The sequence below is a fragment of the Akebia trifoliata genome, chromosome 3 (assembly GCF_017979445.1).
Source record: "Akebia trifoliata isolate Shusen 1 chromosome 3, ASM1797944v1, whole genome shotgun sequence".
Taxonomy (NCBI): Eukaryota; Viridiplantae; Streptophyta; class Magnoliopsida; order Ranunculales; family Lardizabalaceae; genus Akebia; species Akebia trifoliata.
Window position 1 is genome coordinate 8,629,700 of NC_141377.1, and position 23,528 is coordinate 8,653,227.

At 33.8% G+C, this 23,528-nt stretch overlaps 2 protein-coding genes across 12 annotated transcripts; one reads left to right on the forward strand and one right to left on the reverse strand.

Moving 5' to 3' along the window:
- Positions 1-6,007: 6,007 nt before the first annotated feature.
- Positions 6,008-8,614, reverse strand: LOC147405889 (UDP-glycosyltransferase 83A1-like). The gene is made up of 2 exons (XM_086433770.1): positions 8,072-8,614; positions 6,008-7,144 (listed from the first exon to the last, which is right to left on the reverse strand). Exons 1-2 carry the CDS (start codon positions 8,556-8,558, stop codon positions 6,258-6,260), a joined length of 1,374 nt encoding a protein of 457 aa, XP_086289896.1. The 5' UTR covers positions 8,559-8,614; the 3' UTR covers positions 6,008-6,257.
- Positions 8,615-9,891: 1,277 nt separating this feature from the next.
- LOC147405890 (UDP-glucuronic acid decarboxylase 6-like) lies at positions 9,892-18,140 on the forward strand. Of its 11 annotated transcripts, XR_015176132.1 has the most exons (11): positions 9,895-10,399; positions 11,923-12,001; positions 12,419-12,519; positions 12,722-12,817; positions 14,853-14,939; positions 15,249-15,342; positions 15,580-15,646; positions 15,850-15,888; positions 16,151-16,207; positions 17,552-17,654; positions 17,864-18,140. XR_015176132.1 is itself a non-coding variant. In XM_086433772.1 (3 exons), exons 1-3 carry the CDS (start codon positions 15,119-15,121, stop codon positions 15,692-15,694), a joined length of 240 nt encoding a protein of 79 aa, XP_086289898.1. In that variant the 5' UTR covers positions 15,107-15,118; the 3' UTR covers positions 15,695-15,737. The 11 variants fall into 11 exon arrangements, 1 of the variants encoding a protein (XP_086289898.1); XR_015176134.1 differs by lacking the exon at positions 17,552-17,654 and having other exon boundaries at positions 16,151-16,219; XR_015176131.1 differs by lacking the exon at positions 17,552-17,654 and having other exon boundaries at positions 17,864-18,138.
- Positions 18,141-23,528: the final 5,388 nt, after the last annotated feature.

Genomic DNA, 23,528 nt, shown 5'->3' on the forward strand with positions numbered 1-23,528 from the left:
TTTGTCATTTTTAATATTTTTCACCTGAAAAGAAAATGACAATTTTCATTGAACAAAAAATTGAAATCTAAAAAAATAAATAAATAAATACACCAAAAAAACAAAAATTTACATTTTTCAAATGGAAACCATTTTCCTTCAAATTTTACATGTGCAATCATAGTCCAACATGCCCCATTTTCATGGTGTCGATTTTAATCCACATCCCAACGTTTAAAGTAGTTTTTCAAAAAATTTCTACCAACTTCACTTGACTTGACTTATAGAAATCAAAACCAACGTCTGTCTTGCGACATATTGCCGAAATCTGTGATTGAAAAATTAAAAAACATTGTCAGATATATAGTAGTGACACCGACTACCTAAAGCAATCCAAGTAATTATGCAAGAAAGATGAATATACTAAATTACAAAATAAAAGTACCTCTACCATATAATTTTTTATGTTTAGTGTCTATCTACCATATAAAGCAAGAAAAGTACCTCTCTTCAGTAAAACTTTATTCGAAATTTGGGCCAATCAATAATATCACCGCATGTCAAATCAGCGAATGTTCCTTCTCCACTCTGTAGAATCACATTCCCATCAAGGACTTCATCTATAAGAATATCGTAACTATCTGAATCTGCATTAGATGCACCTATCACTCTTCCTTCAGCAACACAATCATGTGGTCGTTGTAAGCGATTAACCTTACAAGGACCTGTCTATATGCTTGATGAACTGTAATAATTGATAATTGACTATAAGCATCGTTTGAGGAGGGTGAGGAGATCATCTAGATAGAGTGAATATAATATATTTGGAAAGTAGTTCCTATAACATACAAGAAATATGATAAAAATGTCTTCTTAGAGATAAGTTTTTATAGGTAACTAGTTTTCAACACTTAGTCAAAACGAGCTTTCGACTTTTTGTGATTGTAAGAAGTCGACGTGCTTTTTATTACCAGAATATGTTCTTTGGTCTGTGGCATGGGCCCATCAGGGGCAGATACAACCAGAATGCCCCCGTCCATTTAGGCAGCCCCAGTTATCATGTTCTGTGATTCAAGCAAACTCATAAGGCAGGGCACAAGGTAATGAAGAAATTCTCCCATCAAGCAAATATGATAGCTTGGACGTGAATACAAGAGACAGAAATCAATTTAATCACTTCAACAACAATGGTGGAACCAACTGCTAATCTAAGGGAAAAACAACTAATTGAACTTCAAGGCATAATTAAATGATGTGATGTTCAGACTATTATGTTGTATGACAGTCAACAGAACAGTAATTTTTTTTCTTTTTTGGCTCCAACCAAACATTATTAATTAACTTAATGAATAAATAATAAGTACAACTTTTAAAACAATAGCATTCAAAATGAGAACATTAGAGATGAACACAAACACTCTTTGCTAGCAAGCTTTAAATCGGCAAAAACAAAGGGGCAATAGATGTGAACCTTGACCACCATTCACTGTTTTACCATTACGATGGTGGGTACCTTTTCTAACAATAACTATTTAGCAACAGTTATTTTCAAGTTAAATCAAAGGAACATCCCATGAACAACAAATTTAAGACTCCAGATTTATAGCATAACTACTTATTAGAAGGACAATCAGAGGCTACACCATTTTACTATATGGTATAAGACTCAGATCATGCTTTAAAATTATAACTGAAAAGGATGCTTCATTTCCATCAAAACAGCTATAGTTGTGAGCACATACTACAAGATAAAATATGTAAACAAAGCTGTGAAGAATATCTTTGTCCGTTTGAGCATTGAGAATGTAAGGGAATCGAGATTCTTGTAATAAACAAGTAGGCTCAGCAATTTTGGGCTCAACTAATGGTAAAAGCATTAAATGTTATTTTAAGAAGTAGAAGGATATCCTTTACTTCTTTTAATTTTGGGCTCATCCTGACATCAGACCTGTCACTTGTTTCTCAGAATTATTGAGAAGAAAAGTTGTGTATCTCAAGACTATATAATATATATCATTTAGATTGTCTACAAGCCCTTTCCCCTCTAGATTTTATGGCTGGGGTGATGTTAAATCCAAATAGAAATCCACAGCAGGCTGACTTACAGTTTTTCCTGTATTTGAGCCCCATTGGCAAATGAGTCGGGCTGGGGTGACACAAAGGGAGACACAAAGATGACAAAAAAAATTCGTGGTGTCATGGACATTACCAAATCAGCCAATATGCATGGCTGGTGGACTGCCTACAGTATGAACCAAATTCCTTGCTTCTGCCCCTGTACATGATTAAATTAATTTGGTAACTAGCTGTGCTGTCCTCTAGCATGTGAGATTGGTTAAGTTTTGGTTGGATCTGAATATTGTTCATTGGAGTAGGTATGAACACACTTGCAATACCAATAGACATGGGTTTATACACAGATTTGGGCCTTAATTCTCAATCAATAAACAAAATAACTAAACTATACCTAGTTATGAAGCTAACTCACCGAGATTTCTAACATTGCTACAAACTGACCACAAAAATCAACCTAGTGCCTACTAGGTGTTGTTCTCATATTACATGATCAAATATCAAGTTAAATTACAATAATTAATCACCATATATTAAATTACAAGTAACCACATGTCTATATAACACAATCAAGGTTTGTATTCTTCTAAATATAAAAAGATTACACTCATGAGTGCAAGTTAAGATTTATTAACCGATCAAAATTAATCTCATCTTCATTTGCATCCTCATTACGTGATACTTCATTGGTCAAATGATCACTACCATCTTTATCAAAATTAATCTCATCTTCATTTGCATCCTCATTTGCATCCTTATTTCTTATAAAATAAATTAAAACTTTGTCATGCCATTTACATACAAATTCTGAACTTCTTATAAAATTATAAATCCAAATCACAATTAATTGAGGTGAACCTTCATAAAGAGGACCAGCTGTTATTGACAAATAACATAGAGAAGCCTTCAACAAAACAAGCCAAAACACAGGGAAAGGAGTAGAAGAAACACAAAATACCAACAAATCAACAATCGCAGAGATAGATCCCTCTTGAGAATCAAAACTAATCGGGTTTCTGAAATTATTAAATTGTTTAATACTTCTAAAATTATTCTTAATGTCAGTCGTCTCGACTTGAAACAGATCTTATTAGATCAGATTTACTTGAAAAAAATTCCATATACAGTGAATCCCAACCAGCCCCATCATCTCTTCCTCTTCTTAGGGTTACAAATACAACAACATGGAGAGAGAGAACTACCTGGAAAGCTTGTGCCAGAGAAGATGGTGTCGAACTTTGCCTGATTTCGTAATCACTTTGGGTTGCTGAAGACTCTTTGTTCTGATCGAGAGAGAAACGATTGTAAATCCGAAACGCTAAATCGCGAAAGAGGATACTGTGAGAGGAGATCGAAAATAAAAAAACCTAGAATCGTGAGAGAAGAAATCGAATCGAGTATGAGATTTGAATTCTAGGGTTTTTTTTTAAGAAGATCATTCGAATCGGCTGTTGTTAAGGTTTTGAATCTGAATTTTAATCGATATAAATAATACTGCCAGCATAATTTTTTTTAACGCCACACCATTTGGTATAACATTAGTAAAAATAGGTGCGGCAATAGTAACTCGCTTAGTTATTTAATGACGGATTAAGTTAGTTGTTAATAATCGACAATTATAGACGTCGTTAAGGGTTAAACAACTAACAAAACCCGTCGTATATAAACAACTGCTTTCGTCCGTCGTTTTTTCCGCCTTTTTTAGTCGTTTTTTCTTATTTGTGACGTAGTGCATGTTCTATGATTGTGAAATTTTATCCCAAGACTTTGAGTTATCGACTCTATAGTTAAGTCGTTAAAGATATATTATGATAATTCTATAACTGTGTTTTTCTCTAAGAATGGAAAGCACTCAAACGGTGCAAAACACATGAGTCTAGAAATAATTAATGTCACTAGAGAACAGTAGTACCACTCAAGTGATTGCTAATCCATTGACAAAGGGACTATTATCAAAAGCTTACAAATAACATGTTATCAAGATGGGTATTTTGAAAAAATCTTTTATGTATTTGGAATAAATTATGTTAAAGTGGTTATGTAATTGACATTAACATTAATACTAAATAAAATTTATTTATGTTTATTTCTTTTTCTATTTATATTATGTATATTTTATTTGAATTTAAGTAATGCAAAAAATATCTTGACAAGAAAAATGACATAAGCAAAATTAAAAATTATATAAGAAAATGTATTGATGACGTGGTATATGAAAGGAAATGTGGTATAGATGACATACAACCGTCATGACTTACATTAATATTTAATCGAAATATGACATTATACAATCTAATTGTAATATTGGAAATATTGACAATTTTTAAAATTCGTAATCACGTATAAAATATTTTATTTATAGAATCCTAAATTGAGTTTTTTCAAAATATTTTGAAAATTCACTTTAGCACAATCAGTCTAATGGACCAAGTGGGAGAATGTTAGAATAAATCGTATGGCCCATTGACCTCACGTTTGGTATTTTAATTGCATTAAAGATTTTATAAAGATAATAAATATAAATATTGAAAGAATCTCAATATCGTTGGAATTATATAGTATTCTTTTAAGGTTAATAGGAAACTTTGATGGAGAGGAATCTTACTAAAAGAAGAACTCTAAGTCCTCAACCTCCATCTATAAAAGAGGATTGACAACCCCATATTGGTAATTGTGGAAAACGCACATAAGGTAGAGAGTTTTAAAATAGTGACACCCATCAATTACTAGAATCTTAGCCGTTCCATATAGAGAACATGGACAAGGTGAGTCTAGAATGTAAATGATTAATTTGATTGGGATTTGAACACTTCGACAAACACGTGGATTGCAAAGGCACACTGCCAACGATTATTGAATCAACATTTTATTATGGCACAAGGTAAATATCCTAACTCAATATAATTTACATGAATAATATTCTTGAAATATGTAATAGATTCCGATCTTATTGGGAACCATAGTTTATGAAAGTTATGTTAAAGATTTGAATGTGTGACATCTAACAAAAGTAAAAAATTGATGATCTAAATATACTTTGGAACAACAATTTCCGTGATCTTAAATATATTAAAAGTGAGAATGGAAAGATTGAAGAAGATGTTACCCACTGAATCAAATTTGGATGGTTAAAGTAGAGGTGCACTTCTGAAGTACTGTGTATACCAATCAAAATAAGGGAATTTTTTATTATTAGACAACATTAAGACCAACTATACTTTATGGAACTGAATGTTGGGCAATCAAGAAACATCATGATTAAGCTTTTTTAACTATTTATTGGAGACATATGTGAATGGATGGAATGGAGTTGACCCAAAGTCCAACTTAAGTTGGACTTTTAGTGGGTTTGTATCTTAACACCATTATCAATAAAAATTATTATTTTCTAAACACTCTATCTCTCATAGTCCTAATGGAGATGAATTATTTTATGTTTTTTTCATCTTTTGAATTTCTTCTCTTAAGAAGGCTTGAATCCACTAGTGGAAATCATGGACCTACAAACTTGAATGGTTCTAGAGTTAGAATCATGCAAGGAGACCCATTCTTGAACAGAAACGTCAAGATCTTCAAGATTGATGCTTTCGAATTTTCCTTTTTTGGTCAAATTCCTTCATTAAGACCATTTTTCAGCAAATTTGCCAATTTAGGAAAATTTCTGTTTTGATTATAACTTTACTTATAGAAGTCAGAATCATGCACTGGCAGTTTCACCATACTTGTAGGGTTTACTACTACCTATTTCTAAGCTTAGTTAGTTAGTTTTTTCTTCTATTGTTAGCATTTTTTTTTTCTTTCTAATTTTTGTTATTTTTGTGTTACTAGGAATAATTTTTTTTTTCTTCCATAAATAGACTGCAACTACAATGTAGAGCCATCTTCAATTTAATAAAATTTCTCTTTGAGAGCTCTCTTTTCTTATGGATTCCAAATTTTCTTTTTCTTTCATTGTTTTACCCTATATTAGATGCAATCGTTTTTCATGCTTTTTAATTGATTAGACATCATCATTATATATAGATAATAGAACATACATCACACTTGCATTTGAAAAGAAATACCAAATATTCAAAGAGTTTTGCCAATTTTTCTCCCAAGTATCTATTTTATTTTAAGAATACCAATTTTGTTGCTCCATCAGATTGTTTGTCTAATTTTTGTCATCAGCATACCCTTAATATTGGTTCAAATCCATATCACTTTCATTTTCCCTTCATAACTTCAATAAACATGTTGAAATTCTTGGTAGAAGACCCATTTTTACTAACACTCTTTCTTGCCATTTCCTTTATCTCTAAAGCTCTTCCTCTTATCTTCTCATCACCAAGCAAATCTTTAACATTTTTATTAATTTCTTCCTTTGGGATAATTCCATTCTCTTTTGGGTTCAACTTTAATCCAACCTTCCAAACATCAGAAATGAAATTTTGGATATGGAATTGGTCTGCAAAGTAAGGCCAACAAAGGAATGGAACTCCCATGCTTAATCCTTCCATAGTTGAATTCCAACCACAATGAGTCAAAAAACAAGCAATGGAAGGATGGCTCAGTACCTGTTGTTGTGGGGCCCATCCCACCATTTGTCCACGTGAACCTACTCTTTCTTGAAAACAATTTGGGTATGTTGTGGTCGGACCATCAGTGAGATCCGGCCGCACGACCCACAAGAAAGGTTGACAAGTAAGCTCGAGCCCCAGTGCCAACTCATGGAATTGGTGCTGATTAAAGACTGTGAAGCTTCCGAAAGCTACATAGATGACAGAACAAGGAGCTTGTTTATCAAGCCAGTGTAGGCAAGTTGAGTCTTCGGGCCAAAAATTTCCATGAATTCGGTATGGGTGGCTACTTGCAAGTAATGGGCCGATTGGGAGGAAGTTGGGATACAATTGGAAAGCTGGTTGTTCAATATCGTAGAATGAGTTGCATAGAACCCAATCAACATCTCTAACTGCTTCAGTGTATGCGAATATGTATCGAAACATGGTTTGCTGTACCATTGGGTCACCAATGCAACTCCATACAAAATGGGCCGTGTTCATGGGAGGCATGGTAGGTGATAGGTGGATCATTTGGTGATTTATGGGAGTACCTGCATGATGTAAATTTGATGAATCACTTATGTCCTATTGCTATTGGACTTAATCAAGGAGTATGACATCATTCTTTTATAAAATCTTTGAAAATGACTAATTTAAATTTAAATTCTTGGCATGTTGTTGGAATCTATTTTATATTAAAATAGACATGGTACAAGACAAAATCATAAATCTAGATTTAATGATTTGATCCTTTAAATCTAGATTTGATTTGATATACATGTCCTATGTGAAGTACCCATGTCATTATGTATAGTTGGAAAAAAGAAGATAGATTCTATTGGCACACCAATTTTTACTTAAGACAAATCAATCCGTTTTGAACCAACTAGTGTTAGAAGTAGTGGTCAGGGTTTCCCTCCAAAAGGCAGAGGTCTTGAGTTCAAGTCCCTTAGTTGGCTATCAATAGGGATTTATCCCGACTTACCTAATATGTGTGATTTGTAGGGTATTGCATGTACGCGGGTATTAGGGTGAGATATGCTACTTTAAGAGGTCAATTGGCTCACTTCATACTACTAATTGGGCATATTAAGACTTAAAATAAGATGAATTTTATCCAAAATTCAAGTGATCTGAATATTAATTTAGCAGATTTGGTTCCTTTAAGTATATCCAAATTAAAACATGGGTCGGATATGGGTTGATGACCCTTAATTAGAGTCGGATCTAGGTCGGATACGGATATATCTTACTTTGCAAGTTATATTTTCATATTTTTCAAGATATTTTTCATCAACCAATAATAATTGGCCGGCATACGGTCCGGACATCCCGTCACAAAAATAGACAAAAAAAAAAAAGAAAAAAGAAAAAAAAAAACTAATTTGAAATTAAATGCCTGTATATATATAGATTCATGTGTTATAAGTAAAAGTTGGTGTGTTACTAGAAACTCTAAAAATTGCAATAATTCTTACCATTTGTATCAATTATTCCCCCTTCAATCAGCTTTGGAATGTGTAGGTTCAAGACTCTTGACGCTGCCGCAGCAGGCCAGAAGGCTGCACAACGGATTCCCATCTTCTTGGCAACTTTTACCGCCCAACCCATGATTTCATCAACAATGATGCACGTGATCTTATCATCGTCGGATTCATTCATCTTTTCTATCAATTCCTCGAGATAACGCGGCATGTATCTCAAGATAGAGTCAGATAAGTTCCCCAGTTGATTTCGGTCTTCTTCAGGTCCCATTCCATCAGGAATTGAGATTAGATGAATCTGATTCTGTTTGATGTAGTTCTCCTCCTCACCTAAGGAGGAGATGACACGTGTGTGATTGAACTCTGTGTTAACGAAGGTGATCTTGAACCCATGTTCGGCTAAGCGGTGTGATAACTCCAGGAGGGGTATTACATGGCCTTGAGCTGGATATGATATAACCAGAGCGTGTGGTTTGCCCATGTTTTCTTGTTTCTATAACTCGTCCATCCACAACCACAACCACAACCAGCTCTTATATATTTGGCGTTTGCAACTTGCAACAGTATCTATGCAATTATTGCATAAAATAGTGTCAGAAGATGCGATCTAAAAATCACTGAGTCTACTTGAAAATTACTTGATTTGACTCGATCTAATCAGTTCCAACGTGACTCGGCTTTAAAACTTGTTTGAACCAACTCACTGAGTCAAATTGGCAATGTGGCCAAGTCGAATGGGTAGAACTTGAAAAGACACTGAAGCTCATGTATTCACACAATCCTGATCGTGTAAAGGCAAAATCAAACTGTTGGGTTTATCTTAACTTAGAGGTCCCTTTGTGTATTGGGGATATGTCTTTTATATATCCCAAGTATTATTGATTTAATTGCATTTATTTGACTGGAATTTATTTATTTATTTTTGTAACGAGGTGGTGATCCCCGTGGTAGCACGCAAGCATTTGTTCCATTGGGCTTTTGCCCGACCCAAAAGGATTAATTCTTGGGTTGCGCACACCATCCCACCTGTCACATGAAGTCGTTTAAATAGTCAACTTTTGATGGAGGGGGATATAGAGATTTGAAGTCAGCTTGGGGAGCACACCCAGTTGTTTCTTACCATCTCAGCTAACCCCCGGTGACATATATGTTCGGAATTGTGTGTGAACATCCAACCTTTTACGCGAGGAAACATATCCCGTTCCATATGTTTTTTGTTTTTTCAGAACGGTGAACAAATTATCCTAATAAATGATAAAATTACTTTTAAATATACTTAAAAGCTTTAACACATCTGTTATTGATTTCCTAAATTGGCTCATGATTCATCAAGTTGACTCTACTCAATGCACATCCTAGTCGAATCAAGATTTAATATATTGCCCAAACCATCCTAACAAGAAGGGTTTTAAATTTGCTTCTGAGTTGTTTGGTGGTGAAATCAAAGGCCCAATTATTTCTAATTTGTACTTTGTCCATAATGTTCACGTAGTTAAAGACATATATAACATACATCTATTTATAATAATAGCAACCTTTTTACTAAAATAAAGCTGGCAAAAACAAAATTTCCATCAAGGTTGAAAACAACCCAAGGAAAATGATAAGTATTGCCAATAATGGGTTCAAAGAAAAATACCTGTAATGCTTCAATAAACAATGCAAAACAGATTCAATACATATAGAGGCAATTCCTTTGACCTTTAGGTGATCAAATCGATGGGAACTTCATAATCTATTGGGGTAGGGGACGGCCTCCACATTCCTTTCACTACGTGAAAATCCGAAATTTTAACCAAAAAATTCGATGGGCCTGGCCCGTCAAATTTTAATACCAAAATTCCGCGGCCCTCGGACCACGTTTTCCATCTCTCGTTCGATCTCACTCTCTCACTGTCTGTCTCTCGATCTTATCTCTTTCTCTGTCTTTGTCTCTCTCTCTCTCACAGTCTCTCTCGATCTCATCTCACTCTCTCTCTCTCTCTGTCTCTCTTTCACAGTCTCTCTCTCTCGATCGACCTTGCTCTTTATATCTCTCTATCTCGATCGATCGATCGACCTCTTCATCTCTTTCTCACAGTCGCTCTCTTGATCGATCGACCTCTCCATCTCTTTCTCTCACAGTCTCTCCCTCGATCGATCTCTCTTTCGATCTGTCTCCCTCGATAGATCTCTCTCACTTCCATATCTTTCTGACGTAATCGCAATCGGATTTGAAGTCTCTAGGGTTTCGATTTCTCTCACGTAATCGGATTGAACTCTCTAAGGTTTCGATTTTGTCACAATCCGTCGTCTTAGATTGGAAGTTGAGTTTCTGCTAAGGTATTCTCACTTTTCTAGGTATGATCGACTGTAAATCTTGATTTGAAGAGAATCGACTGTAAATTCGATGATGATTTGTTGGTTTACTAGTGCGTCTTACGATAAATCTATCTTCGATTATTTTAGTGATTCATTTTGTATTATTTTGATGGTTTTAATGGTGGATTCTATGAGGATTATGAGGGTTTGGATATGAAATTGTGAGATTATTCTGTTTTGTTGAGGTTTTGAAGGTATATGAAGTGGAAAGTTGGGTTTTTGGTTAATTTTTGTTGTACAATGAACATCTTTTAGTGTTTTCAGGTGTTTGTTGATTTTCTAAAGCAATTGGTTTGGTTCTATTTTTTGTTTCTGTGAAATTGGTTTCCAAATGTTGAATTAGATGGTCAGATTCTTGAGAAATCATAGCCATGTAGATTGTAGATTGGACTTTTGCTATAGGTTTCATCAAAGTATATAATCTGCCTGGTTTCATGGATAAAAGAGAATAAAAAGAACTGTTGGGGATAAAAATATATAATTTTTTATTCCCTTGTTAGTCTTCTTTAATGGACACACGTGCATACACACACACATATTGATTTTATAATTGAAGGTATGGATTAAATGAGATCACTTTTCAAATAAGAATGTAATTATCCTTATTAATTGATATTGTAAGTTTGGTTATTTTGAGTGAAAGCTCTTGGTTTGTTAGGAGATTAAGATCTGATCCTCTTGACCAGAAAAAAAAATCCAATTGATCACTTTTTGTTTCTTGAATTTTTTTTTCTTTTTCTCTATTTGAGTTTAGGAGACTTGTGGCCTTCATTGCAGTGCAAACTTGAATTGCTTTGTATTTTGACTTAACACATAAAGCTAGCAAATGGGTGGTGGTTGATATGAGATTAATTCCCAAATAAGCAAATGCCATTGTTCACCCAATATTTGTATAGAGTATGGATGATGTTGATGTAGTTTTCAAAATTCAGTTCACTATGTTTTCTGTATGTAATTGCCTTCTACTAGGAAGAACTATATATATTTTGCCTGGAGCTAAGGTAACTTGCCTCTCTCTCTCTCTCTCTCTTGTCCTTTTTTGTGTCTCCCATTTGATACAAGTTGTCCCAATGGACTTTGTGATGTGGGATTCTGCAGTCCCTGATCTCTTATATATTTCCTTTACAAGTGGATTAGTCATAGGAAACCAGCATTTGTTCTTGAAAAAAATTCAATTTAGTCATACAAGTAGTTCAGTTATTATGGTTAAGCTTCACTTTAAATCTTTCACACTTTTTTCAACTGATAGTTATGTTGATTTGAGCCAAACATAGAAGGGTTTGGAATTGGATTAAAACATAACATTGAAAGAGAGAGAAAGAAAGCAAGTGTGTTAGCAAGGGGTGTCTTGGATTAAGTAAAAAAGAGTATGATAAGTTTGAAAAGATGGGTGATGGATTGTGAGGTGAGGTCAAAGTCCAATAATCTAAGGGAAAAAGGGAAGTGCAAAGTCTTTACTAACGTGTTCTTTCTATGCTTCTCAGGTCATTCTTTACTATGAATTTTATAGATAGAGAGTTATGGATGATCATCCAACTGCTTATGTACTTGTTGTATACAAAGGTGATGTATGCTTGTAGTTACAATTTTTACTTGTTTTATGCTTATAGTTACAAATTGAAAATTCTATTTTTACCTCTAGAGGTGATGTATGAAAAGGTGATGTTGTTGTGTTCGTAGAGAGAGTTTATGAGAAGTACACCTACATTTCCTAGCATCTGTTATTTCAATAGTTTGTGAAGCTTTCTGAATTTGCATTTCTGGTCTCAAATTTGCTTACTTGGTTAATCAAACACGCATTTTGAAAACCATGCATTTAGCTTTGTTTCTCTTTTATGTTACATTCAAGTCAATAACGAGACGAGTTTACTTCAATTGAGACCCAGATAATTGAAATAATTTTCATACACTACCAGTTGAGTGTCTCCTTAGTGTAGAATCTTCATGATTTCCTTTGAGAGGTTTTTTTTTTCTTTGTAGAGCGGTAAAAGTGTCCTTGTTAAGTCTGTTGGTGTTGTTGATGCAAGCTTGGATACAGTCTTTGAAGTGATTTTGAGCCTTGACCAGCGTAAGAGATACGAGTAAGTTGATCAGCCTATGTTTACACTACTTGCATATGCTATCTAAATGAAGTGCCAACTAGCTAAGTTGGTAAGATGTGTGGAGTGTTCCCACGTCTTAGGTTCAAACCACCCTTAAATCCAACTTCACTTTCTAACTTTTGACTTTTTACCTGTCAGAAAAAAAAAGTTACCTAAATATCTCTAAGAATGATCTTTGCAGGGGGGATATGTTGACATGCGACCTAGAACTAGTAGATTCTTTGGATGGGCACTATGATGTTGTCTATGGGGCATATGACCCAAAATACCTAACTAGGTATGTTGTTGCAGATGACTACTTGTTTACTTATTACTGCATGGTTGGTTGGTTGGTTATAATTTGATAGGTTGTACTCCTCGAGCTTTTATCTATGTTGATTCTAATCAAAATAAGTTATTCTGCATTTTACAGATAAAAAAATGTTTTTCTGCCTTTATTTGATATATAGATATTGTTTTTTCTTACGAAGGAAACAATATTCACATAAAAACACATTTGTTAATCTCTCATAAAAGTTAAGGGATAAATAAAGAACCACAAATCTAGGTTGTCACGCAACAATAGTTTACTGGGTTGTATGTGTTCCTTTTTCTTTTCTCTTTATTTATTTTTGGTGAATATTGCCATTTCTTCCTCTGTTTGCTCTCTTTCATTTTCACTCTGGAAACATCAGATGGGAATTGTATCATATTCGTTTGCACTCCTGCATTCATCTCTATATTTATGACATTTACATTCATCTATGGATTTGTGATTCTGTTAGTTTATTTGTGACCCAAGATGGATATAAGTGTTTGTTCTAGTGGAGTGTTGTAAATATTTTGATGGTCTACTACCCCAAGAGAGCTATAGATAACGCTAGAGTTTCTTGCCCGTGTTTTACAGCCGCTCATTCCTTCTGTAAGCTCTTTAGAGAGTTCATTGGTGTTTTTTTTCGAAGGTCTTGTGGGGAGATGAGATCGGGTTTGTTCAATTTCCATATTATTGCTTTGTCGGTTTGTATTTGTCTTTTTAATGTTTCTTTCTTTTCATGTTTTCTTGATTGGTCTCCTCGTCCGCCTTTTTAATAAAAAAAATCATTTACTTGTAAAATATATGTATTTGTGGGTGGTATTTTTTTTTTTTTTTAACTTTTTTGACAAGTGGTTGAGTTATGCTAATATATGCTGAATTGGTGGGAACCTTGAGCTCCTCCAAATACTGCCTAGCAATCTACACTTTAACATCCTTTTCCTTTTTTCTTTTTCTATTTTCCTTCTTTTGTTCCTTCTCTATATTTAGAAGAATGGGGTTGGCATTATGTGAAATTATTTAACAAGTGGGGAAAGATACGTAATCATGGTTCAAACTTCAAGGTTTTGTGCTGTTTAGAATGTTTCGGTGGTATATCCCAGTTTCGTCTGAGACCCTTATGGGACATGGACTCCGAATGTTGTGATGGAGGATGTTTTGGTTTTTCTCCTGATCAAAACATTGCTTCATAACAAAATTTTAAATCTTGCTTGTAAGTGGTTTCAATACTTTCAAATCTTTTTGAGTGGGATTCATCAATGTTCCAACTCCCAAGTCATTGACTATTATAACTTTGAATTGTACTAAATTGGCCTACATATTTTATTATTGTTTCCAAGTTATTTTGTATTGTATATTTACCTCTAAAGTTTATATGTCCTAACAATGCAAGTATTTCACCCTTAACCTCGAGTTCATTTCTCATAGGACTAGGAGTTCTGTTTGTTGATTTTGGAGAGGAAACCATCCTCACAAAAAAAAAAAACCCAACACTTCTAACCCTGTGACTGCCTATTTCACCTTCAATTTTTTAAAATAGCTCATTGTAACATATCAAACATATAATTTAAAAGAATCTGGACAATTGAAATCCTAATCTACTTTAAGTTCACAATTGATGAGGTTGATAAGTTTAAGAATGAGCTGATATTTGTGATGGAAGTGACCTTATTCTCACTAAAAATCAGCCTTGTGAACCAGTCTGTAGTACCCTATGAGATTTTCAGGGAAAACGACACCAGATGATTCTTCCTAGCCTCCAAGTGTGTCACTTGTTTTCCATGACTCCATACATTGGAATGTTTTTGAATTTTCCTCAGGTTTCCTCTTTTAAGTTTTAAATTGGTTGTATTGTTTTGTGTCTTGTGCACACCATTTACTAACTTATATGCTCGAGTGAGATGTCATAGTTTGGGAAAATGGATCATGGGTATTTGGTGCTTTTTGAAACATAAAATGTTTCGTTGAATTATTTTTAGTTATTTACATGATCTAATGAGTACTCTAATTGTGATGATAGTCCAATATGCGAATTTTGGTTACTGGGGGCGCCGGATTCATTGGTTCTCACCTAGTGGATAGATTGATGGAAAATGAAAAAAATGAGGTACTCTTAATTTTCTTTATTTTCATAATTATTTTCTTTGTTTGATTGTTATATATCACCCAAGTGTTGGGTGATATCACTCCCGCATAAAGTATTTAGTTAGAGTATATGCTTTAGTTGTGGTGCCAATCTTATCTTACAAATACAAACATTCCATCATCTTTTCTTCTATTGGTAGAATGATGCAGAGGAATAGGCAGCATGGCATTGGTAACATACCATTAATTATTTGCTACTTCTGTGGTGTCTATAGTGATCTTCAATATAATACACTCACTTGTCTCAATATTTGGTTCAACTCTGTAACAGAAATACGCATTGCTCAAATCTTCAATACGTATGGGCCACGCATGAATATTGATCACGGGCGTGTTGTCAGCAATTTTATAGCTCAAGCACTCCGGTAACTTCTAATTTTCTTTCTTGGCTGTTGATTATGTTTTTTTATTCTTTTGATAGAGAACTGTTTCTATGTGTCATATCCCAATCAAATTTTCTTGAGATGGTGTATTTCTCTTTTATATGACTCGGTTATTTCTTCATCATACCTTGACCTGTTGGGGGCAATAGAAACCTTTCTGCTCGCTCATCTTTTTATGGCATTAGCTATTGCTTATGCTTTTGCTTTGTGCTCATGCAGAGGTGAAGCCTTGACAGTTCAAGCTCCAGGAACGCAAACCAGGAGTTTCTGTTATGTCTCTGATATGGTAAGGAGGATATTGATAGCTGCCTTCGTATCTATTCAAGACCATTGAATTTTGTTGTAAAATGGATGTTTAGACCATTCATTGTACCCTCAATTTTTTTAATTTTTTTAAAAAAGGAGTTACATGGTAATACATATATGTAGAAAATTCAATAGTACCCACAATTATAATTATATGATACTGACATCTCACTGTTATTGCAGATTGCTTTTCTCATATAAACAAGAATCATCCTGTACGAGGTATGCATGCCACTATCACATTTTAAATCCTTGTTGCAACTTTGATATTTAGTTGACTAGTTGGTGCCTCAATTTGATAAAACAATTAAGTCAATGTATATGTATCCATTCCAACTGAATACTTTACCTTTCTTGTGCTTCAACATCTTCAAATCAAATATGTTGGCTCCTAGACTGCTATTTAGACTTCAGTTATGTTGACATTCTCATTGCTCCATAGGTGATTTTAACTTGTTAACATCATTTATCTGTTTCATGGCAGCTAAAAAGAAAATACAATATTGCAAAAGAAGCTATTCAACGTGGCAAAACAACGGCGGTACATTTTAATGTTAATCCCTTTCTTAGATTATGAGATTTCTTTGTTTTTGGTGTTTGTTTTCTTCGATCGGTACATTTTGTTAGTTTTTGTTCTTGAAATGAACTTCGGCCATAACTACAAACTCTTATCATGTTGTTACTTCTATCTATGGCTAGTAAAATCCATGCACGTGAGTATGGGTTTTCAACCAATATCAGTACTTAGTCCTACTTGCGATAGTGATACATGCTTGCTTGTATCTTGAATCTTTTTAATGTTACACTTTCCACAAACCATTATGATGGTTCTGCTCTATGTATCTTGGTGAAACTTTAATTTCATTTACCAGTAAGGCAGTGACTGATCAATCCGTTGTTACCATTTACTTAACGGATGTTCTGCATTCTTCCTTATAGATCACTATTCCATGTCCACAAGTTACTTGAAACTTCCACTGTTTAAGTGCCAAACTTCCAAACCTTTCTTGCCGTCCAAATGCATTTCATATTTGCACACATCCTTGGAGTTCTGCAGAACAGGGGAAAACTTAAAGACATCATTATTACAATTCCAGCAGCTATTGTTTTAGGCCATCCTAGATACATGTTTAGGTGTCACCACCATTTTTTGTTATTCGAAAATGCTGTTTTTTTTTTTTTGCAATGTTATTTGTGAATTTTAGAAAGTAGTTCCAAATGCATTTTATTGCACATCTCAATATAATCGATCATATTTTCCAATGTAATTTTCATCACCTGTTGTTCAGGATTTACTCTCTCATTTTCAGTATTGAGGAACTACACTCGTAAGTCATAACTTATAAACTAGGCAATTGATGACAATCTCTTTTAAGCACTTGTTGCTCCAAGTGCCTTTTTGGGCTAGGGTTAACTTCTATTTAATCTCTATGATAGAATATAGTACATTAGTAATGATTTTCTAAATAAGTTTATTTTTTCGCTTGGTGCAGTAACATCAGTTATTATATGTATAAGATCCTTATATCTTCCACTTTCAAATTTACTAGATTCTGCAATTACTAAGCAAGCAAACTAGTGGTTAGTAGCAAGCTAGCACCATGTACTAGATTCTACAACCAAAGTATTCAAATATAATTGTATAACTACTTGATGCACGCCTTTTGAAAATATAGTCCTTCTCAATCTTTCTGGTAAAATCTTTGTAGTGAATCTGATCCTACATGATTTGATCTGTCATTTGATATGAGGAAGTTGGTTCGATTATCCATGAACTTGGATATTTCTTTATGCTATTTATGGAGTAGTTTCTTATTTGTTTTTCCTGAATTCGTGAAAAATTTGTATATGCCAATATTAATTAATTTGGACATTTATTGATTAGGCGAAGATCCTGTTTCTTAGATTTCTTGAAATTGGGTTTGGGCTGTTTGTTATTCTCAAATGACTTGTTCTTGCTATCTCACTCAAGACTTTCCTTCAATAAGGTTAGTATTGTTCAATTTCTACATTTTGATGATTCTCACATTCTCAACATAGATCCATTGTAGTACTTTAGGCCACTTCCAACATAGAACCATGTTCTAGCACTTTTGGTAACATATTTATTATTTTTTAACATTTGTGAATAAAATCTAAATATGTTCTTCTATTACTTTGGGTTGATATCTCAATACATCAAATTTTTTTCGTGTAGGTACGAGAGCGCTATTAGGATTTCTTTTAGAACAGTAGCAATGTGGGGGAAATCCAAACCTTGAGGAAAATAAGAAGACCGATAGAACGGAGAGAGTTAGAAGAGATCAAGGGCATCACAACCATTTGCTTCTAACTGTATTTTATTTCTAAATAATTATGTGACGTAATTTCATTTGTAACTGCCCAATTACTTCAATTAGAGCTTGTTTAGTAATGAAATTTCAATATATAATATGAATTTTGAGCTGTTTAGTTTAATTTGGAGCTTGTTTTATGATTTTTGTTTTGTTTGTTATTTTTCTGATTTTTTTTTTTATTATTTCATTTATTGTGATTGGTGAATTAGAGGACCGTCTATTGTTTGTTAAACCTCCATATTCGATGGTCATATTCTATGGATTTTTTTTTTATTTTTTTAAAGCCCATTCTACAAGAAAAAATTTGATAGTCCAGGGCCGTCAAAAAAAAAATTCTACAAGAGAATATTTGACAAACATATTTGACGGGAGGGTCCGTCAAATTTCTCAAAATTTGACGGGCTAAGACTGTCAAATATGGGCCTTTTTTCACATAGTGTTTATAGCTTTGTCCTTCGCATTTATCAACATCACCAATTTGGAAAGAACTCTAATTGTAATGGGAAGCCAAGACAGTTCCATGGTCTCAAGACCGGACACTAAAGAAATCAAGAGTTTAACTTCATAGTGATTTTAATAGTCTCAAAAGATCATGTACACTCATGCAATCCTTTTCGTACATTCTTTAAATTCATCAAGCTTTACACTTTTGGGTGTGTTATTTTGATATATAACAACAAAACCTACCATGTCAAAACCATCACCATCCTATAAGAATAAATGTTTCAACAATGCATTGTCTAGGTGCTTCTAACCCAAGCCAACCTTATGAATACTATAATTGTATTCCCAGGCCAAACCTTTATCTCCATTGCATATGCACAAAAGTATACTATGGTATATAGTAACAATAACGATAATGATTGTAGACACCCAAATTTGAATTGGCCCTATGTGTAAAGTCCCAAAATAGTTAAAATTAGAATGAGTTTCAAGGCCTAAACCTTCAAAAAACTTGCTTGGCGCATGGGCTAAAAATCTTTCTCATTCTCTCACCATCATCACCTTACCTCTCAAACCCAACTCTAACCAAAGTAAACCCAACCCAATCCTATACATACCCTAACTCAATCATTCTCAACCTAACACCTAAGCCCATTAGATCCAAAGCCGAACCCAAAAGCCCTTATCCTAAGTCTCAACCCAAGTCCAATAATCACCACCAATCATCACAATGATCCAATGATCATCACTTATTACAATTCGTTAGAATGTTGAAAATTCACCTCTTGGTGAACATAGACTCTAAGATAATAGGAAATATTATTTTTCACCATGTTCTTAGGACTCACAATTGGACTGGTCTCACTAACTTAGCTTGCCCAACCTTAAAAAATAAGGGTTAATGCCTTAAACTTGATTAGGGTTGGCTAATATATATATTTTCACTTCCTTTTGTTATTCTTATTGAAAATTTTGATAAGGCTATTACCAATATTATCAATTGAGTTTTCTATTACAGTTTGCCCCCTTGGAAGAAAATCATGGCTCCACCCCTAGAGTTGAGGACCTGAAATCTTTTATCCACCATGAGTTACAAGATATCATTCATCGTCTTTGGCTTGCTCGCTCGGAAGGTTACTCTAGAATTTAGGTCCAATCTGACTCGAACTAGCTATCAATGTCTTGAAAGATAAATGGAGTGCCCCTGGGGGCGTGCTTCACCTTGTTTTGTTAATCAAGAGGGCTCTCGGCCAACTTTCATGAAGTCAGGTTTTTGCATGTTTTTAGAAAACTAACAAGGTTGTTGACATCCTTGCTACCTCCCTTTCTATTGTGGGATGGTTGGAGATTGATTGTGGCTCCATACCTTCACTAGTTTCTCTTCTTTCTCAAGATTCTAGAGGTCTACTCTCCCTATGGTTGTAGCTAGTCAGGGTTTGCCTTACCCTATTGACCTTTAAAAAGAATCATTTTACACCACATAAGAGAAAGTGGACACAAATCAATCTATTTGAAGTCTATTTCAAATTCATCTGATAGATATTTTTATTGCAATTTAGTTGGTAAAATATCATACTAGTGAAAATTAAAGCCATAGATTCAAAGCGTATTTGCAACTCAAAAAAATAATTTTGGCAAGTATTTTGCATAATCCTTTTTTCACGTAAGAGAACACTTGTTTTATTATTGATAATAATCCTCCTATTTGCTGAAAATACATATTGTAATCCATGAATTGCTTTCTCTTGATGTATTGGCATCCTTAACATTATTTACTATGGAATTTTAGTAACCACATAATGTATATAATGGAAGTTTCTTGACTAAATTAGATTCTGTGTTTTTTTTTTTCACATTAAGATGTGTTTGATTGCATGGAAAATCAAAATCCATGAAAAAATGACTAGGATAGAAAACATGAATCTATTTTTTAATATTACTTTGAAAAAATAAGAGGGGAAAAAAAAAAAAAAAGAAAAGAAGAAGAAGAAGAAGAAGAAGAGGAAGAGGAGGATGAAGAAGAAGATAGGGAGGGAGAGGGAAAGGGAAAGACATGGTGGTGGTGGCAGACGTGAGGGAGGAAGAAGAGGGGATTTGGTGGCTAGGTTAACGGCAAAGGCGAAGGAAGAAGAAGAAGAAAAGAGAGAGAGAGAGAGAGAGGTGGCTGATGATGGTGTCTGTGTGAAAATTTTAGAAAGGTTTATAACATCGGCTTATTGATAAATCGACATTAATAATATGCTTTTTTTTTCCTGCAGTTTTCACGCTAAAACTCTAGAAGGTTGACAATGACATCTTTTCACAAACTAACGTGACAAATCATTAATAAAATTACTTCTGATTCTCATAACCTTTTCCATTCCCTAATTCCTTCTTCTATCTCCCAAACCCTAAATCGTTTCATCTTTATTGACCATCTTAGGGTGTATAACAGAAAGCATAATGAAGATCGAGAAGAAAAAAAACTTCATCTTCAAATTGGCATAGAAGGGTTTTGGAAAGCTTTAACTTTTCATAGTGGTTGTAAACTTCACTTTGCAGCCACTATGAAGGAAGGAAAGCAACACTGGCAGATACAATCGTAGTGTTGCTGAAGATACGTGCCATTAATTTTTTTACCATTTTATCTTTTTTTTTATAAAATTTTTAATTCATGTTAGGAAACTCTTTGGCGAAGTGTCCTCGTCCACCACAATTGTAGGAATATATATGTGGAGATAGAAATTTGGATTAATGTGTATAATTAAGAAAGCAAAAAAATAAAAAATAAAAATAAAAATAAAATAAAAATAAAAAAATAAAATAAAACCCATATAACATCAATTTTTAGACAAAATGACATTATATATTAAATATAACGTCAAATTTTACTAAAACCGACGTTATGTAGGGGTGGTATTTTTGATATTTTTGGACATTATATATAACGTCATTTTGAATAAAACAGACGTTATAAAAAATTATAACAATGGGTCAATTAAAATCGACGTTATAAACCGTTTTAAAAATTAAGGCTTTTGCACCATATTCTTTCACTTTCTATCGATCTGTTCATCTCAAGCTCTCTCACTCCTCTTCTTCTCGCATTCTCTCTCTCCATTTAATGTCTTCTACTTCTCAGTGAGCTAAGGGGACACTATGTGAAAAAGCTCATATTTGACAGTCTTAGCCCGTCAAATTCCGTCAAATATTTTCTTGTAGAATTTTTTTTTTTTGATGGCCTTGGACTATCAAATTATTGGAAAATGAGCTTAAAAAAATAAAAAAATCCATAAAATATGATCGTCGAATTTGGATGTTTAACAAACAATAGCACTGTCCTCTAATTCACCAATCACAATAAACAAAATAATAATACAAAAATTAGAAAAATAAAAAACAAAAGAAAAATCATAAAACAAGCTCCAAAATAAGCTAAACAACTCAAAATTCATATTATGTATTGACATTTCATTACTAAACAAGCTTTAATAGAAGTAACTAGGCACTAACAAATGAAATTGAGTCACATAATTGCTTAGAAATAAAACACAATCAGAAGCAAATGGTCGTGATGCCTTTCATCTCTTTTGGCTCTCTCCACTCTATCGTATCCTCTTATTTTCCTCAAGGTTTGGATTTTCCCTACATTGCCACTGTTTCCTAGATCAGATACTCCATTGGTTCGATTTTGAGATGGTTAAAGACTTCACCACCGTATCAAAAGTTTATTATGTGATGTATACTCAAATTTCAAGTTCAAAGATCTTGTCACGTGGAATCAATCACTATATATAAACCACTAATACCATCAAACAACCAAACAGAACCTTACATTCTCCCATGCCTCATGAACACAAAACATGATTACCAAGATATCACTCCATATCATCAATATCAAAGGTTCATGAACAGAAGTGTGACGTTTTTCTGATTTCAATGCCGGAGCTAAAAAACAATAAGCAGAAGAAGAAATCAATGATCTTGCAGAAGATGGAATACAAACAAAGTATGTCATGTAGTTAATTAAAAAGAATAATACTAAACTCAAACACACTCAACTGACGTGGGATGTGCACAGAACTATAGTGCTTGAGTCACATAGGGATAGATGGGGCTTGAACTTAAGTTGTGCTTTTGTTTTTTTTTCTTTTCCACTTATTTCTCTTCCCATCTGGGTTTTCTGATTAATGGAAAAAGTTGTTTACCATATAACAATTATGAAAATGCATATAAACAGATTAAAGGGCATCAAGACAAATACCTCAGGAGTGAATGTGAGACCAACTCTAATATCTCCACAATCCCCTTGGTCCTTGACTGCATTGTAAGGAGTTGGTGGCAAGTTTCCCTCCATAAACAGTGGATCAAGAGGAATGCTGGAAGAATCATAAAATAAAAGTTTGAATAACTTCATTTCAAATATGATGATAATACATAAAAAATAGTAGAGCTAAACAGAGCAATGCCAGCCTTGTATATTTTGTGATAGCCACTGACCCATGAGCACTTTTCAAGCAACGATTTAATGAGATTTTAATAATATGAAAAATAAGAATTGAAAGATGTTCCTTTATAAATTAAGAAAGACTGTCACCACAAACAAAGGAACTGGAGGAGGGGGGGGGGGGGGGGGGGGCTATGTCTAAGAGTTAATTCAAAGGCAATAAATAGTAGCAGTTGCAAGCACACCAGATAATATTTTTTTTCCCCACAATGTCAGAAAAAAATAAATTTCTTCCTTGTATGCGTGATGCATACCACGATTGAAAATGATTTAATAGTAAATATTCTATATATTAAGGCAATACTCACGTTGCTTCTCCCACAAAATCATATGAAGCCACACCAACTTTTTCTAATGCCACCCCAAGATGTGTGATAAATCTTTGGTGATTTAATTCAAAGTTAAGTCAAAGGCAATAAATAGTAGCAGTTGCAAGCACACTAGATAATATTTTTTTTCCCCATAATGTCAGAAAAAAATAAATTTCTTCCTTGTATGCGTGATGCATACCACGATTGAAAAGGATTTAATAGTAAATATTCTATATATTAAGGCAATACTCACGTTGCTTCTCCCACAAAATCATATGAAGCCAC

Excerpts from the sequence above, each read along its gene's own strand:
- LOC147405890 (XM_086433772.1), top strand. The coding sequence starts at position 15,119 with ATGATGCAGAGGAATAGGCAGCATGGCATTG. Across the intron at positions 15,150-15,248 it reads GAATAGGCAGCATGGCATTG|AAATACGCATTGCTCAAATC; the intron begins GTAACATACCAT and ends ACTCTGTAACAG. Across the intron at positions 15,343-15,579 it reads TTTATAGCTCAAGCACTCCG|AGGTGAAGCCTTGACAGTTC; the intron begins GTAACTTCTAAT and ends GTGCTCATGCAG.
- LOC147405889 (XM_086433770.1), bottom strand. The coding sequence starts at position 8,558 with ATGGGCAAACCACACGCTCTGGTTATATCATATCCAGCTCAAGGCCAT. Across the intron at positions 7,145-8,071 it reads GGGAATAATTGATACAAATG|GTACTCCCATAAATCACCAA; the intron begins GTAAGAATTATT and ends TACATCATGCAG.